A 16,808-nucleotide genomic window follows, 5' to 3' on the forward strand; every position below is an offset into this window, starting at 1 on the left:
CGTAAACAGGCTGCAAAAACCACGTAAACAGGCTGCAAAGACCACGTAAACAGGCTGCAAAGACCACGTAAACAGGCTGCAAAGACCACGTAAACAGGCTGCAAAGACGGCGTAAACAGGCTGCAAAGACCACGTAAACAGGCTGCAAAGACGGCGTAAACAGGCTGCAAAGACGGCGTAAACAGGCTGCAAAGACCACGTAAACAGGCTGCAAAGACCACGTAAACAGGCTGCAAAGACCACGTAAACAGGCTGCAAAGACCACGTAAACAGGCTGCAAAGACGGCGTAAACAGGCTGCAAAGACGGCGTAAACAGGCTACAAAGACGGTGTAAACAGGCTGCAAAGACCACGTAAACAGGCTGCAAAGACGGCGTAAACAGGCTGCAAAGACGGCGTAAACAGGCTGCAAAAACCACGTAAACAGGCTGCAAAAACCACGTAAACAGGCTGCAAAGACCACGTAAACAGGCTGCAAAGACGGCGTAAACAGGCTGCAAAAACCACGTAAACAGGCTGCAAAGACCACGTAAACAGGCTGCAAAGACCACGTAAACAGGCTGCAAAGACCACGTAAACAGGCTGCAAAGACCACGTAAACAGGCTACAAAGACCACGTAAACAAGCTGCAAAGACCACGTAAACAGGCTGCAAAGACGGCGTAAACAGGCTGCAAAGACGGCGTAAACAGGCTGCAAAGACGGCGTAAACAGGCTGCAAAGACGGCGTAGACAGGCTGCAAAGACCACGTAAACAGGCTGCAAAGACGGCGTAAACAGGCTGCAAATACGGCGTAAACAGGCTGCAAAAACCACGTAAACAGGCTGCAAAAACCACGTAAACAGGCTGCAAAGACCACGTAAACAGGCTTCAAAGACCACGTAAACAAGCTGCAAAGACCACGTAAACAGGCTGGAAAGACGGCGAAAACAGGCTGCAAAGACGGCGTAAACAGGCTGCAAAGACGGCGTAAACAGGCTGCAAAGACAGCGTAAACAGGCTGCAAAGACGGCGTAAACAGGCTGCAAAGACCACGTAAACAGGCTGCAAAGACGGCGTAAACAGGCTGCAAAGACGGCGTAAACAGGCTGCAAAGACCACGTAAACAGGCTGCAAAGACAACGTAAACAGGCTGCAAAGACCACGTAAACAGGCTGCAAAGACCACGTAAACAGGCTACAAAGACGGCGTAAACAGGCTGCAAAGACGGCGTAAACAGGCTGCAAAGACGGCGTAAACAGGCTGCAAAGACGGTGTAAACAGGCTACAAAGACCACGTAAACAGGCTGCAAAGACGGCGTAAACAGGCTGCAAAAACCATGTAAACAGGCTACAAAAACCACGTAAACAGGCACGTAAACAGGCTGCAAAGACCACGTAAACAGGCTTCAAAAACGGCGAAAACAGGCTGCAAAGACGGCGTAAACAGGCTGCAAAGACGGCGTAAACAGGCTGCAAAGACGGCGTAAACAGGCTGCAAAGACGGCGTAAACAGGGTGCAAAAACCACGTAAACAGGCTGCAAAAACCACGTAAACAGGCTGCAAAGACCACGTAAACAGGCTGCAAAGACCACGTAAACAGGCTGCAAAGACCACGTAAACAGGCTGCAAAGACGGCGTAAACAGGCTGCAAAGACCACGTAAACAGGCTGCAAAGACGGCGTAAACAGGCTGCAAAGACGGCGTAAACAGGCTGCAAAGACGGCGTAAACAGGCTGCAAAGACCACGTAAACAGGCTGCAAAGACCACGTAAACAGGCTGCAAAGACCACGTAAACAGGCTGCAAAGACGGCGTAAACAGGCTGCAAAGACGGCGTAAACAGGCTACAAAGACGGTGTAAACAGGCTGCAAAGACCACGCAAACAGGCTGCAAAGACCACGTAAACAGGCTGCAAAGACGGCGTAAACAGGCTGCAAAGACGGCGTAAACAGGCTGCAAAGACCACGTAAACAGGCTACAAAGACGGCGTAAACAGGCTGCAAAGACGGCGTAAACAGGCTGCAAAGACGGCGTAAACAGGCTGCAAAGACGGTGTAAACAGGCTACAAAGACCACGTAAACAGGCTGCAAAGACGGCGTAAACAGGCTGCAAAAACCATGTAAACAGGCTACAAAAACCACGTAAACAGGCACGTAAACAGGCTGCAAAGACCACGTAAACAGGCTGCAAAGACCACGTAAACAGGCTACAAAGACCACGTAAACAGGCTGCAAAGACGGCGTAAACAGGATGCAAAGACCACGTAAACAGGCTGCAAAGACCACGTAAACAGGCTACAAAGACCACGTAAACTGGCTGCAAAGACGGCGTAAACAGGCTGCAAAAACCACGTAAACAGGCTGCAAAGACGGCGTAAACAGGCTGCAAAAACCACGTAAACAGGCTACAAAAACCACGTAAACAGGCATGTAAACAGGCTGCAAAGACCACGTAAACAGGCTACAAAGACCACGTAAACAGGCTGCAAAGACGGCGTAAACAGGCTTCAAAGACCACATAAACAGGCTACAAAGACCACGTAAACAGGCAGCAAATACAATATAAACAGGCAGCAAAAAGGCACCAAGCAGGCAGTAAACAGGCGATGCTGTCTCCAGTTAATAATCTGAAGCTTCCCCGTCAGAAAAGTGATTGTTTCTCACGATAATCATGAAGTGATGAAATCTACTGAGATTTCAAAGATTCAGACAAAACTTTTTTCTTCCTTGTTTCTAACTTGTGCCCCCCCGCCCCCCCTCTCCCGGTCAGTGTCTCGGCTCACGGACCTGGTCAGCAGCGTTCGCAAGGCGCAGCCGGCCCCTGCTCCCGAGAGCAACTCTGTGCCGGCGTCGGCCCCATCCTCCAAGCCCGCCCCACCGCCTGCACACACCACCCCCTCACCTCCCCCTCAGCCCCCCTCCAGCCCCCCCCTGCCTTCCTTCCCCCAGAGTGAGTACAGAGGTTTGAAGGCATCAGTGGATGGAGTTGGTCTGTGCTCGGTTTGTGTCATAAACTGGGGGGGGTCGTTTGGGGCTCTAACCTGCTGGCGGTGATGCCACGCCTCCGGGTTGAGCAGTTGTTCAGGATGAACCGTGGCGTCGTTAAGACTCTGCATGAGGTTTGGCTTGGAAGTTCGCCCGAACGCTCAAATGTTGGTGTTTTTCTGCGGCGCTTGAGTTAACATCATTAGAGCTAACCGCCCGTCACCGTCTGCCATCCCGCCGAATGACACCCCCCCTCCCCTCTGCAGCGCGCAAACAGGAAATCATCAAGATCACCGAGCAGCTGATAGAGGCCATCAACAACGGGGACTTCGACGCGTACGCGTGAGTCTGGCGTCTGCTGCCGTTCGCTGAACCTTTGTTCTCCGCAAACCAACCGCTGCTTCTGCTTTCAGGAAGATCTGCGACCCGGGACTGACGTCCTTCGAGCCTGAAGCTCTGGGGAACCTGGTGGAGGGAATGGACTTCCACAGATTCTACTTCGAGAACCGTAAGGAACGACGAAAGGAGCAAACCCAACCGTGCTCATGATCTCCAAATGCCCCACAATCTGACAAATCAGTGTTAAGAATGGAACTGGCCCCTTCCTAGACTGCAAAAGGACTCCGCCCACATGTTATGTCACCATGGCAACTGCGAAAGTAGGAGGTTAATGAAATTGTGACAATAATAGACGTTGGAGGCTTTCATCACACAGGAGGTGGAATTCTGTCGTCTCCGGCGTCCTTGGAGCCTCCAGACTTTGGTGCAACTGATGTTCATGAAACACTGAAGATCAGAAAAACGTGATTTAAATTTATACATTTTCTTAAACTGAAATATGGAGTTTGCATATTTCAGATCGTCGGATAATAAATTCCACATGTTGACCCCCTGAACAAAAATACTATTCCTTAGTGCATTAGTTCTGACCACTTTATTTTTAAACATATCTTTACTCCGAAAATCAAAATTATTAACTTTTATTTCAAACAAACTCAGTATTTTGGCAGGTACACATTGTTTTTTAACTTTAAACATAAAAATTCCAGTACTAAGATCTACTAAATCCAAAAATTTAAGTGCCCTTAATTTAGGAAATATTTGTTTTGTGGATTGATTGTATGAAGAGTGATTTACAATTATAATTGCTTTTTTTGCAGAATAAAAATAGGTTTTGTTTGACTTGTAACTCTGCCCCCAGATTTCTAAACAATAAGTCAAATAAGGAATTATGAAGGAACAATATAGAATATACAATGTAGCTGTGTTTAAAAAATATTTGACTTTATGTAGGATGGCTAATGATTTGGACAATTTAGAGAGAACATAAGTTATGTGTGGTTTCCATGATAATGTATGATTCAAAATGACTCCAAGAAATTTTATTTCATTTACTCTTTCAAGAACAACATCTTAAATTTTTTACTCAGAAATATTTTCCAGTTTTCTATATCCAAATATAATGTACTTGGTTTTATTTTTATTTAAAGATAGTTTGTTTGAATCAAACCATTGTTTGATTATGGATAATTCTTATGTTATGTCTGAAAGAAGCTTTTCCAGATTATCTCCTGATAAATACAAAGTAGTGTCGTCAGCATATAAAACACAATTTAACAAATCAGAAACTTTACAAATGTCGTTTATGTATAAAATAAGTAATATCGGACCCAATAGAGACCCCTGAGGTACGTTACAGCACACATCAGATTTTTCGTTATTGAAATAAACATACTGACATCTGTTAGTAAGATAACTTTCTAACCAGGAATATGCTATTCCTCTAAAACCATATTTCTGTAACCTACTAAGTAACATAGTGTGATTTAATGTATCAAATGCTTTTTGAAGATCAACAGAAACGCCTACAGTAAATTTCTTCTTCTCTATGGAGGAAGAATTATGATCAACCAGCTGCATTAATCATTGAAGTAGATCTGCCAGCCCTAAAACCATATTGATCCTCATGCAATAAGTTAAACTTTCCAATAAAATTATTCATTCTTTTAACAAAAAGTTTTTCTAATATCTTGGAGAATTGGGATAATAATGAAATTGGTCTGTAATTTGTAAATATATGGCGATCTCCATTTTTAAAAATGGGAATATTTTTTGCTATTTTCATGTTATTTGGAAAAATGCCCTCCCTAAAAGACATGTTAAATATATGAGTTAGTGGTTCAAAAATGAACTCAACTGTGTTTTTAATTAATGACATATCAATGTCATTCCAATCTTTAGATCTTTTATTTTGAAATTTTCTTACAATTTCTAGTATTTCATTTGAACTAACCTCAGACAGAAACATTGAGAACTTGTTTGATTGGAAACTAAGTTCTTTCAACTTCTTTATTGGCTCTTTTATTTCCATTGCAAGTTTATTTCCAACATTAGCAAAGTATTTATTTAATTCATTTGCAATAAGCATTGCAGTTCAGAACATGATAGAAACACCCAAAACGTTGCTGAAGTGGGTCTTTAAGAGTTTCAGTTCTTTTTCAGGATCAAAATAATTTTTACAAAATTGTTTTAAATCAAATTATGGATATTTTCTATGGTTAAAATGTGTCATTTATGAAAACTTCTAATCAGTTTCTGTTTAAAAGCAACAAACAGATTTAGTCTCAAAGTGTAAAAAAAACAGCAACTTTAAAATTATTCTAATCCAGATCGTTCCAATAGAAGAAGATTACATGGAAGTGTAATCCTCAAACTGAACAATAAAGGTGTAAAAGAAACCAAACATAAAATAAAAGAAGGATCCAAACCGAATCGGATCAGAACCCAGAGTTTGAGCGTTGACTGAACCGTCCGTCTCCTCTTTTCAGTTTTGGCCAAGAACAACAAGCCCATCCACACCACCATCCTGAACCCCCACGTGCATCTGATCGGCGAGGACGCCGCCTGCATCGCCTACATCCGTCTGACCCAGTTTGTGGACAACCAGGGTCGACCGCGGTCCAGCCAATCGGAGGAGACGCGCGTGTGGCACCGCAGGGACAGCAAGTGGCAGAACATCCACTTCCACTGCTCGGGCGCCCCCGCCGCGCCGCTCCAGTGAGGTACGGCGCCGAACCGGCTTCTTTAAGGTTTACATCTCATCTGTCGGCATTTTACGTTATGACCTTAAAGGCGGCGGAGGCTAAAGGCGTCTTCAACAGGAAATCAAAACGCCGTTTTCCTCCATGAAGGAAGTCCTCCGAAGAGAACATTCCGGACCTTCTCAGATCCCTTTCATGGCGTTTTTTTGGGATTGAGGCAGGATTTTATGACGACCACAGAGGAATCCGCCTGGACTCATCCTGAGACCCCCCCCCTCTACAGGTGGGAGGTGTGCTCAGGATCAGTCTGGTGACTCCGTTCTTCCTCCTCCTGACCTGCACTCCTGAATTCTTGCTGCCATAAAACCTGGAAGCTGCTGCTGGTCCAAATCCTCCAGAACCTTCTGGTTGTGCTGCGTGACGGTCCAGGAGCCCGTGATCCCAACCGGATCTGCTCCTTAGAGAGCTTAGATGCTCTTTCCCCTCGTTTCCTTCAGGGAAGATCTAAGGAAGTTTGAAATGTCTGTTTGGATCATTTCTGTGCTAAGCAGCCGTCCTGGACCATAGGACCAAATCACCCCCCCCCCCCCCCCCCCCCAACACATCTGCTTCCCGCTGAAAACGGAGTGAACGACCCCTCCCCCTCCCAAAAAAAGACAAAATGATGACATCACAGTGGGACAAACCATCTAGAAAGGAAAATATACCAAAACACGTGACGGAGACGCCCAAAGGAATTATTATGGGATGGCCACAGCACCTACAGCTTTGTGGCAAAGCCTCAAATTTGGTGATTTCACACACAAGGCCACCAAGGTCAAGTCTACAACCACAACTGACCTTTTATTGACCTTTGACCTCTGCAAGAGGCGGCCATCTTGAATTTTCCCATCCAAAAAACAAAACCACTTTTGTAGGGGTGCTCCGATCAGGATTTTTGGGGCCGATCACCGATCCCCGATTGCTGGAAGCTGTATCACCCGATACCGATACCGATCACCGATTACAGGGTCTATTTGAAGCCTTCTATTTATCATGTAGCATAATTTTTTAAACAATATTTAACAGCAATGCACATTAAGTATTACAATTAAGAGAAGACAACGCATCATGAATTGACAACTGTGTATTTATTTGGAAGCAACATTTCCAACAAATTAACTTAGCAGCATGTGTTTGGTTATTAGGAACAACTTAGGACTTGACTAATACAACTTTCCTGGAGAATATATAAATAAAATAAGATAAGACATAACATCTGAGTCTTTAAATTTAGCTTTAGGCTACTTTTAAAACTGCAACAAAAAAGGCTATAGCCAAAATATTGTTTTAAGTCAGTCAGACATTGGTTATTGAAATATTTACGCCTTGGCAGAGTGTAACGTGAATCTAAATAGGACATGAGTCGCTGGAACCCTTCGTCTTCCACAACAGACAGAGGCTGGTGATCTAGGCAAATGAATTCCATTATTTTGTCTGATATCTCTTTATGCTTCTTACTGTCCCTGCTGTAGGGTTGCTTTCTTTGAAATGTCTCTGTTACTGACAGCTGAGTGAGTGGCGCTTGAGTTGCTGAACTGTCTCGCTCTGTCTTTGCGCTAGCTAACTTTGAAAACTGCTCATATTCCTTTACGTGACTAACCTTCAAATGTCTGATGAGGTTGGTGGTGTTAAAATGTTTTGCGTGCTTTCCGCCTCGTGGGATTTGCTTGGTACACACGTTGCAGATTGCTAATGTATTATCTTTTTCGCACACCACGTAGAATTGCCAGACCGGTGAAGCCATTTTTAGCAGCGCGTAAAAAAATCGTCTCGCGAGTTTTGCGTCATCTGATCGGCTTTTCTGGATCGGCCTTTATAGAGACGGCCGATCAAACATCCCAAAGCTATAATCGGCCGATTATGATCGGCGACCGATCAATCGGAGCACCCTTACACTTTTGGTTACTTCTACAGATTTAAACTGTGGCCCCCGACTCCTGGAGTTTCATTGTCCATTTGGAACGGCGTTCATTGTGAACATCTGATGCGTGAATCTTTGGCTCAAACTAAATGAAACGATGCACGATATGGTAGGAATGTGGGCGTGGCTATTAAAAAAAAACCTCTGTTGCCAAGAAAATCCCAAAATTTGGTTTTGCCGATTCTTATAAAAATGACATCGACCTGTTCGTCCCCCCCCCCAGGAGACCAACACATAAAATGGTTGCTATGGAGACAAAACCACAAAACTTTCTTTGTGTCTGTTTTCCTTTAAGGTCTGGATCAGGAAGTCTGGCCTGTTGGGGGCGCTGTGCTGGGGAGCAGGAGGTGAAGGAACACGTGGGGGGGGGGGGGGGGGGGGCAGGGCCCCTCCAGGGAAACCCCTCCATCACCGGAATCCTGCCTCAAGCCCCCAGCATGCATCTCTCCTTTCACCGCCCGCCGTGTCTCCATCAGCCGCTCCAGCTTCGTCACTCCGCCTCCACCCTGCGGGGGGGTGTCCACCCCCCCAACACAATTTTTGTGACTCGGCCCCTTTGTGCTCCTGTGAACCCACACGTGTGCGACATAAACACTGCACTGAAGTTTGTAAAGTTTGTAGTGTAGATGATCATCGCTCTATTCTGATTAATATCACTGATGTTACCATGACGACACGACTGCAGTTGTATTTGTAATTTGTATAATGGAGGATTTCTGATGCCTGTGGTTTTTAAGGCGGAAACCTCTCTCTTTTTAAGGAAGCATGTTTTTCCCTCACATTCGCTGTTTTTTATCGTGGCTCTTAAGTGGAAAAAAGGATAACGGCAGATTATTTTGTCCTTCGCCGGGTTCATGTTCGCTTTGCTTCAACGCCAGAATTCCTAGTGAACATGTTTGTTTGTCTTTTGGGTGGGGGTTACAGAGGCATTTTAAACCGGCTGCATCAAAGCAGACAGCTCGCAAGAACCGCCGAGTCATGCTTACAGGAACCGCCAAGTCATGCTCAGGAGAACCGCTGAGTCATGCTGATTAGAAAACCTGCTTAACATAAGGTCTGATGGTAAAAGTCATAATTCATCAACCTGATGGATTCATCATAAGCTTCAATACTAAGCGTCAATAAAACGAATCATTTCACTTTGAGCTTTTTGGATTATCTGCGTGAAACGGAGGCGTCGATAAAAATGCGATTCACGGCAGGACGTCTAAATCTTTAACGGAGAAGAAACGGAGGGAATCTTCCGGTTTGTCTTCCGTTAACTTGGAGTTTTGATCCCAGCTGGATGCCGCCTCTGCCGCCCCCTGCTGGTGGCCCAATGCGTCCGTGGTGATGTCAGGAAAGGGGCGGGGCTTAAGCTGGACCTAGATGGAAATAATCAGAAATATATTTATCTTTATATATTAGAAGCGGGCGGGGGGGCCTCAGAGATGCTACTATGATTGAAACATCACCTTTCATCCTGCGGGGGGGGGGGGGCTGTCTTTAGCCAGAATGTGCAATATCTGTGTCTGTGAGCTCATACATTTATGCTGACGGAGTTCAGGCTGGGGGGGGGCGTTTCTGGATTTTCATTCTTTTTTTGTTTTTGTGAGTTGCTTTGTATGGGGGGGGGTAAGACAGCGCAGACACCCTCCCAGACCCGAGCCAGCCACTTTGTCCCACCGATTTGGTGGTTATTGTCTATTTATTGCAGTGATGTTTTTATGGATCTTCTTTGTTCTCATGCCTTCCTCCTGTGATGATGATGATGATGATGATGATGCTCCCCCCCCCCCTGCTGCTGTTCTTCATGTCTTTTTCTAACATGGTTGAGCTGCAGCTTCACCTCCCCCACATGGGTTTAGGGTGGAGAAGTTTAGAGTAGACCTTCCTCTGAAGGGTAAACCTCCCCCCCCCCCTCCTCAAAAAGCGGTGTGTACAGTACAGAGGCGTTCTTCGGCTGTTGCTCGCCTCAGTCGGCGTGTTTGTTCTTGGGGGGGTTGCAGGGGGTGCGCGTGTCGTTTGCATGAAGCGCTTTGGTTTTTCTGTGCTTTTCTTTCCTGCTAGTAAACTAAGTTCTCGGCTTTTTAACGCGTAAAACTTCTGTCTGGATGATGAGTGAAGACGATTCTCAGGTGAGCGACTCTGAGGATGAAGATGTGATGGTCCTGCATGCTTTTTCTATGCGCGGCGACACAGAGGAGCTCTGGGAGGTTGTCCAGCAGGAGGCGCAGACGGGCGGAGGCTGCAGCGACGGACTCCTCCCACAGACGGTGAGCTCCGCCTCCTGCAGACGGTGAGCTCCGCCTCCCGCAGACGGTGAGCTCCGCCTACCGCAGACGGTGAGCTCCGCCTCCCGCCGCCGTTTCTCACCTTCTGGATGTCAGTTTCTGCTGTAAATGGACCGTCTGGTTCTTGATCTCTTATCTTTACGTGTTTCTGGATCTTCATGAAGATGTTAAGATGTTATCAATAAAACCAAGATTTCAATAGAAAGTCTCCTCGCTGTTTTGACGTCTGATTTAGACAAACTGCAGGAATGTTTCATCGATTTATAGATTTTAAAGCAAATAATGAGGTTTTCAGGATCTTATTAAAATAGTTTAATTTAGAAAATAATATGATTTAAACAGAACAAAAACAACATGATTAATAATATTTTAAATAAAAAGTCTGTTTTAATCAAGTACAGTTTATTGTTTTACATGAACAGTGAGCAGCAAAGGTTACCTAAGTGTAAAGCTTTTGATGGGGGGGGGGGGGGGGGGGGGAATTATTAATAATTTAGATTTATTGCACCAGATGGAAGTAAAGCGGCTGTAATTTCCCCCAAACTGTGTCTCCGTCGTGTGTTGGAGGACGTTTAACACCAACTATGCTGGAAGTTACTATGAAGTACACAAAAGTCGGATTCAGACCCGCAACACAGTAAAGACTATAAACTGGAAAAACTTCAATACACACCTGATGACCAACAACAAGGACCCAAAGGTCCCTCAGTCCAGTTCTCAGGTACAGTCAGAGGCTCCAGATATGGTTGTCTTCATGGTGGGTGAAAGAACTGCCTAGTCACACAGGAACTGCCGAAGTCATGCTCACGATAACCACCGAGTCGTTCTGACAAAAACTGCTGAGTCGTGCTGACTAGAAAACCCGCTTAGCGTAAAGTAGAGCTGCACGATATGAGGAAAACTTGCAATATGCGATATTAGTGATCAATATTGCAATATATAAACAAATAGCAAAAAAACCAAAAACATAATTTCCATTTCACTGCAGTTTAATTTAAATAAGAGTCAACATAACTTAAATTATATTCCAAATGAAACTATTCTACATGGGAGGTGAACATCCAACAAGAAGGGCTCCATCCATTTGGTCAAATGCATAAAAGGTTTTTTTGATTCACTTAATACTTGGGGCGGCCGTGGTGCAGCGGTAGGGCGGTCGACCCATGATCGTAAGGTTGCAGGTTCGATTCCCGCCTTGCACACCCATGAGTCGAAGTGTCCTTGGGCAAGACACTGAACCCCACCTTGCCTCTGGTGGTGGGCGGGCGCCTGTGTTTGGCAGCGGAGCCGCCACCAGTGTCTGAATGTGTGTGTGACTGGGTGAATGGGTCTGTGACTGTAAAGCGCTTTGTCCTTGTAGGAAGAAAGGCGCTATATAAGTATACGCCATTTACTTAAAGAAAACATAAGATTGTTTTAGCACATTTTAAGGAACCATTTATTGCGATTTTCGCCGTCTTTTGCGATATACCTATTGCACAGGTTGATATCCTGATAACGATAAATTTGCGATTTATTGTGCAGGCCTAGCATAAAGTCTAATGATAACAGTCATGACTCTGGACTTGGTTCTTAGGTTGGAGACGTTTGTCCTCTTGGATTAGAGTTCGTGTACGAAACGGCAGACTGTGGTTAAACATTAAATCTGCTGCTTCACTTTCTGTTCTGTATTTCCTGTCTGGTTGCTGTTGTGCAGTAAGTGGGATCAGTGACTCCTTTGAGTCCAAAGTTGGTTCCATTTCATTTCATTTTTATTTCTACAGCCCATATTTACAACAACAGTCGTTTCAATGGGCTTTATATTGGTAACTGCGTAATAAACATGAATCATAAAGTCATAGAATTCAGTAAGTGATTGCTAAACTAAACCATTTCTGCCCTTAGACCCTCCTTCCCTGTTAAGACAAACTCCTAAAAATAAACGGATTCTGGAAAAAAAGCAGAAACCTCAGGGGGGGTGTCCACATGAAGGAGGGATCCTCCCCCAGGACGGACAGGAACTCTTAGAGAGAATTAGATTATCTAACCCTAAAACTACATGTTTAAATAGTCCCTCCACAGGATACCACGGGGGACGCGGTCGAACGCCTCCAAATCCACAAAACACATATGGACTGGATGAGGAAACTCCCTTCCGGGACCCTGAAGAGGGCGTAGAGCTGGTCCCCTGTTCCACGACCAGGTCGGAAACCGCACTGTTGTTCCTGGATCTGAGGGGAACCACCACCCGTCTGCCAGTGCAGTGGTACAGTTCCCAACTGCCACATGATGCTGCAGAGACGTGTCAGCCAAGACACTCCCACAGCATCCAGAGACTTGAGGTACTCAGGGCGGACTTCATCCACTCCTTGCTACTGAGGAGCTCATTGACTTCCTCAGTGACTTCAGCTTGGGTGATAAACGGCCTCACCCCAAAGTCCTCATTCTCTGCCTCCTCCACCGGAGTTTGCCAGAATCTCTTTGAGGCCAACCGATAGTCCTTCTCCATGGCCTCACCGAACTCCTCCCAGGACCGAGTTAGGAAAGAACAGTAATAAAAAAAAAGGTTTCCTCTAAAAAAACGGAGACTGGTTCTTTTTATGAACCCGCTCTGGAGGCTCTGAGGGTCCGAACGGGGCGTTAACGTGCCCGCGCCTTAACACCCGGTGCCCCTTTTGTATGTGTCAAAGACTGAATACTCCCCCATAACTGAGACCCCGCCCAATGACCCAGTGGGGCCCTATGGTCGTGAAAATAGTGGTATTTATTGGAGAAACCGTTAGCTTGTGTTGCTTCGTATTAATTACATCCCACAGTATTTTCAATATTTGCTTTGCTGACTCAATATCATGATATATCATAAGCAATACTTTTAGGAACATCCATTAGATGAGAGAGAATGAACAACCTCGTTTCTAGAAAACCTATTGCTACATTTGAACTTTTCAATGTTTTGTGTAATTTGACTTTTTTTCAAATGAGACTTGCAAATGTTTTCTGTCAAACTTGTAGGATTACTTTTGCTCATCAAAGTTTTATATTACACATTTCTTCTAAAAAATAATGTATGTGGAACTACTATCATATCATTTTCTTATATATTGCCAAACCATACAAGTTTCACATTTTCCAATTTTACCAAAGATCTTATCAGTGGTTTGACTGTCTTATGCTGAACTTACAAGTTTCAGATAAAAGAGACAAAAATCTTAGAAGATTCATTTATATCATTTCTGGACGGGTTCTTAAGGAACTCTTAGGACACGCTGCTAACAAGGAGTTACAGTAATCCAGTCTAGATGGAACAAATGCATGGATGAGTTTTACAGCATCACTCTCAGAAAGTATATTTCTGATCACTTTTATAAATATCCTTAACAATGTTTAAACAGCTACATTTTTTTTTCGTATACTTTATTTATCCCTCAATGGGGAAATTCTTCTCCGCATTTGACCCATCCCCTGGGGGAGCGGTGAGCTGCAACTGAACTGCGCTCGGGAGGCGGTAGTGTTAAGGGCCTTGCCTAAGGACCCTCACTGAGTGATGTTAACTGCTCGTCATTGATATGGTGTACAGTACCATTGTTTCTTCCCCTCCGGGAATTGAACCCTGGATTCCTGCATGGTAGCTGCTCACCTTACCAACCGAGCTACTCAGCCGCGGATCAGAACTTCAAGTTTTAAAGGATGAAGTTCATTTGAAAACAACGACTTTTAAGACAGATTCCAACAGAACTCAGAAAGGAGTTGATCATCTGCATAGATGAAGATCCTTCATGCTTCTGACCTTTTACAACAATTGGTGGTTAGTTTCTAAACCTACAGGACTGCACCTCACGTGGGTTTGGAACCACAGCGGAAAACCAGCTTGACTGAAGTGGTTCTGGTTTTGGTGTTTGCAGAAAGGACCGCCCCCTTTGGAAGAATACCCTCCTATTGCAAACAATGCTCAATAATAAACTAACCCCTTTTTCTGGGAAACATTTCCCCAATGACTAGGAATATGCAGTGTGGAAAAAAGTATTCAGTCGGCCACCAATAGTCCAAGTTCTCCACCTTCAAAAGATGAGAGAACTTTAAAAATCATCACAGATAAACCTCAACAATGAGAGACAAAATCCAGAAATGGCACTGTCTGATTTTTAAAGTATTTATTTGTAATAAGCATCAAATAGAAAATAGAAGTGAAAGTTAGTTTTTCTAAGCTCCGTTTCAGGAACCTGAGAGCTTTTGGAGGGGGGGGGGGGGGGGGGGGGGGCAGACCTCTTTTCAACACCACAGAGGCTGTTCAAGAAAAAGAAACTGAGAAAATCTGCTTTTCTGAGCCATCATAATAAATAGGAATGATGAATTCATTTGCAATGATTTTGGAAGAACGTAAAAACCTAAATGATGCTTTTCTGCTTCATTCTGGTCCTCAGAGAAGCTAAAACCCTGAAGAACATATGAGGTCAAATTTAGTTGCTGTTTTTTATTGTATTTTATTTAGTTTTTCATGTTTTTATTCATGTTTTGTTCATTAATTTATTTGTTTATTCGCCCAAAATGATCAAATGAACCTTTATAAATAAAATGTTCTTGCGTCTTCAGGGTTAATATAATTTTTGTTCTACATTTATTTTACTACACATATTTATACTGAAACCCATTTTATTCCTCAGTCCTTTGCAGGAATGTCAGAACAGACGTCGGAGGTGCAGACGCTCCAGAAACCTGCACTTACTGTGACATCACTGAGGAATCGGCGTCGGACAGATCTGGAGTTTAGACGTTTTCGCAGCTCCAGATTTTCCAACAAAGAAATACGGGAAAAGTTTCTCGGTGAACGTGTCTCTGTGAGTGTAGACGTCCGCCATGTCTTCAGCGTTGGAGAAGGTCACTTTTCCTTTTTCGTAGTTCAGCTGGACTCTGACCCTCCGGAGACTCTTCTTGGTGGTCACGGTCTTACCGTCGCCGCTGGTGTATTTTCCATTCCGGTGGGACAAACACCAGATCCCATATTCCGGTGAGGCGAATAACTTTCCCTTCCTGTTGACGGACTCTTTGGCCACACCGATAATCCAGTCCGGGTGGTCTCCCACCTCCACCTCCCAGCCGTGTCTGCCGGAGGTGAAGCCTTTGGAGCCGAAGACGTCGGGATATTCGGTGCGTCTCTCTGGATTGTCTGGAAGCTGCTGAGGAGTTTCCCCAAATCTCACAGCGGTCAGATCAGCAGACAGAAAAAGCTTTCCGTGTGCGGTGTTTGGGTCCAGCAGGACCGGGCTGAAGTGGACCTTCTCCTTCATCTTCTCCCAGACTCTGAAGGACAGGTTGCCCACATGTTTGGCCACGTCTAGCAGAGCTCCTGAGGGCGGCTGAGGTTCTGGCAGCGAGCTCTGGACTCTGGCTCTGCTCTGAGCGGCTTTATAGCTGCTGAGGAAGGCCTCCTTGTCTTTCTGCAGCTCTGCTTCAACAGCACTGATACTTTCTGACAGAGAGGACATCTGCTCCTGGATCCTCTTCATCTCTCCCATCATGGTCTTCCTCTTCTGCTCCTCTTCCTCCCTCAGAGCTGCCACCCTGGACTCCTCTTCCTCCTCCAGGAACTGGTGGAGCTTGTTGAACTGGGCTCTGATCTGCGTCTCCGTGGACAGCAGCTGCTTCTCAAAGTGCCGCATCACACGTTGGAACGTCTCCTCCACTCGTCTGCATTGGTCCTTCCTGTCCGTCAGAGACTTCATGTCTGATTCCAGCTCCTCCTTCAGCGCTCGGACTGCTTCCTCCACAGGAACCACTGTGTGACTCTGGTGCAGAGAAAACTCACAGACGGGACACACAGCTCTCTGCTCGTCTTTGCAGAACAGTTTGGGTTCTTCTTGGTGTTTCTCACAGACCACCAGGACCTTCTGCTCTTCTGCCCCTGATGAGGATCCAGATTTCCGTCTTCCAGCAAACGAGTCAGCAAGTTCCTTCAGGCTAAAGTTCACAGGTGGATGAGCTTTGGAGGATTTTCTCTTACAGATGGGACAGTTTTTTCTCTGAGCTTGTTCCCAGAACTTCTGCAGGCAGCTCGAGCAGAAGTTGTGGTTGCAGCTCAGAGTTACGGGATCTTTAAAAGTCTCTGAACAGATGTGACAGCTCAGGTAATGTTCAACAAGAGCTGCTCTCTCAGCCATTTTCTGCGATCGTTTGATTGGATGGTGAAACTCACCAGTTCTGTCCTTCTGACTGAGATTTCAGTTCGTCTAACAGGGTTTTTGTCCACGTCTTCCTCCTTCTGATGGCGTCTGAGTTCTGTTCAGAGGTGACAAAATGACCTTTGCCTTTTACCTGCTTTTTTTTTTATTGTCATAGAGCAAGCAACAATTCCCACCTTTACCAGCAGAGGGCAGCAGTTTCTTAATAAACTGACTTTCCTAATCGACGGTCCTCACCTATGGAAGCATTTCTGTCTCATAATTAAAAATAAAAGTCAATACTCGAAATGCTTTCTTCATTTTTACAATGAAGCTGCATTTGTTGAGTCAAACTTAAGTCTGTCCTCCAAAATGTTTTTTTCATTTCCTACTTCAATGTGAGCAGGGGGCGGAATGTTTTCCTGTTTT

At 45.0% G+C, this 16,808-nt stretch overlaps 2 protein-coding genes across 32 annotated transcripts in view; one reads left to right on the forward strand and one right to left on the reverse strand.

The window, feature by feature from the left end:
- LOC101170191 (calcium/calmodulin-dependent protein kinase type II subunit beta) overlaps nt 1-9,111 on the forward strand; it is a 66,276-nt gene extending 57,165 nt beyond the window's left edge. For 17 of the 31 annotated variants that reach the window (XM_023958164.1, XM_023958181.1, XM_023958170.1 and 14 more), the window contains 4 exons: nt 3,235-3,310; nt 3,382-3,476; nt 5,797-6,030; nt 8,268-9,111. In XM_023958164.1, coding sequence (XP_023813932.1) covers nt 3,235-3,310; nt 3,382-3,476; nt 5,797-6,029 — 404 coding nt within the window. In that variant the 3' untranslated portion in view covers nt 6,030; nt 8,268-9,111. Of the gene's footprint in view, nt 1-2,753; nt 2,934-3,234; nt 3,311-3,381; nt 3,477-5,796; nt 6,031-8,267 lie in introns of all 31 variants that reach the window. The other 14 variants (XM_023958153.1, XM_023958149.1, XM_023958150.1 and 11 more) reach the window with 1 other exon arrangement.
- A 5,664-nt stretch (nt 9,112-14,775) lies between these two features.
- LOC101170436 (zinc-binding protein A33-like) lies at nt 14,776-16,777 on the reverse strand. The gene has a single exon (XM_004072090.3). It carries the CDS (start codon nt 16,377-16,379, stop codon nt 14,955-14,957), a length of 1,425 nt encoding a protein of 474 aa, XP_004072138.1. The 5' UTR covers nt 16,380-16,777; the 3' UTR covers nt 14,776-14,954.
- Between the last annotated feature and the right edge of the window lie 31 nt (nt 16,778-16,808).

Source organism: Oryzias latipes, chromosome 9 (assembly GCF_002234675.1).
Source record: "Oryzias latipes chromosome 9, ASM223467v1".
NCBI lineage: Eukaryota > Metazoa > Chordata > Actinopteri > Beloniformes > Adrianichthyidae > Oryzias > Oryzias latipes.

Excerpts from the sequence above, each read along its gene's own strand:
- LOC101170436 (XM_004072090.3), bottom strand. The coding sequence starts at position 16,379 with ATGGCTGAGAGAGCAGCTCTTGTTGAACATTACCTGAGCTGTCACATC.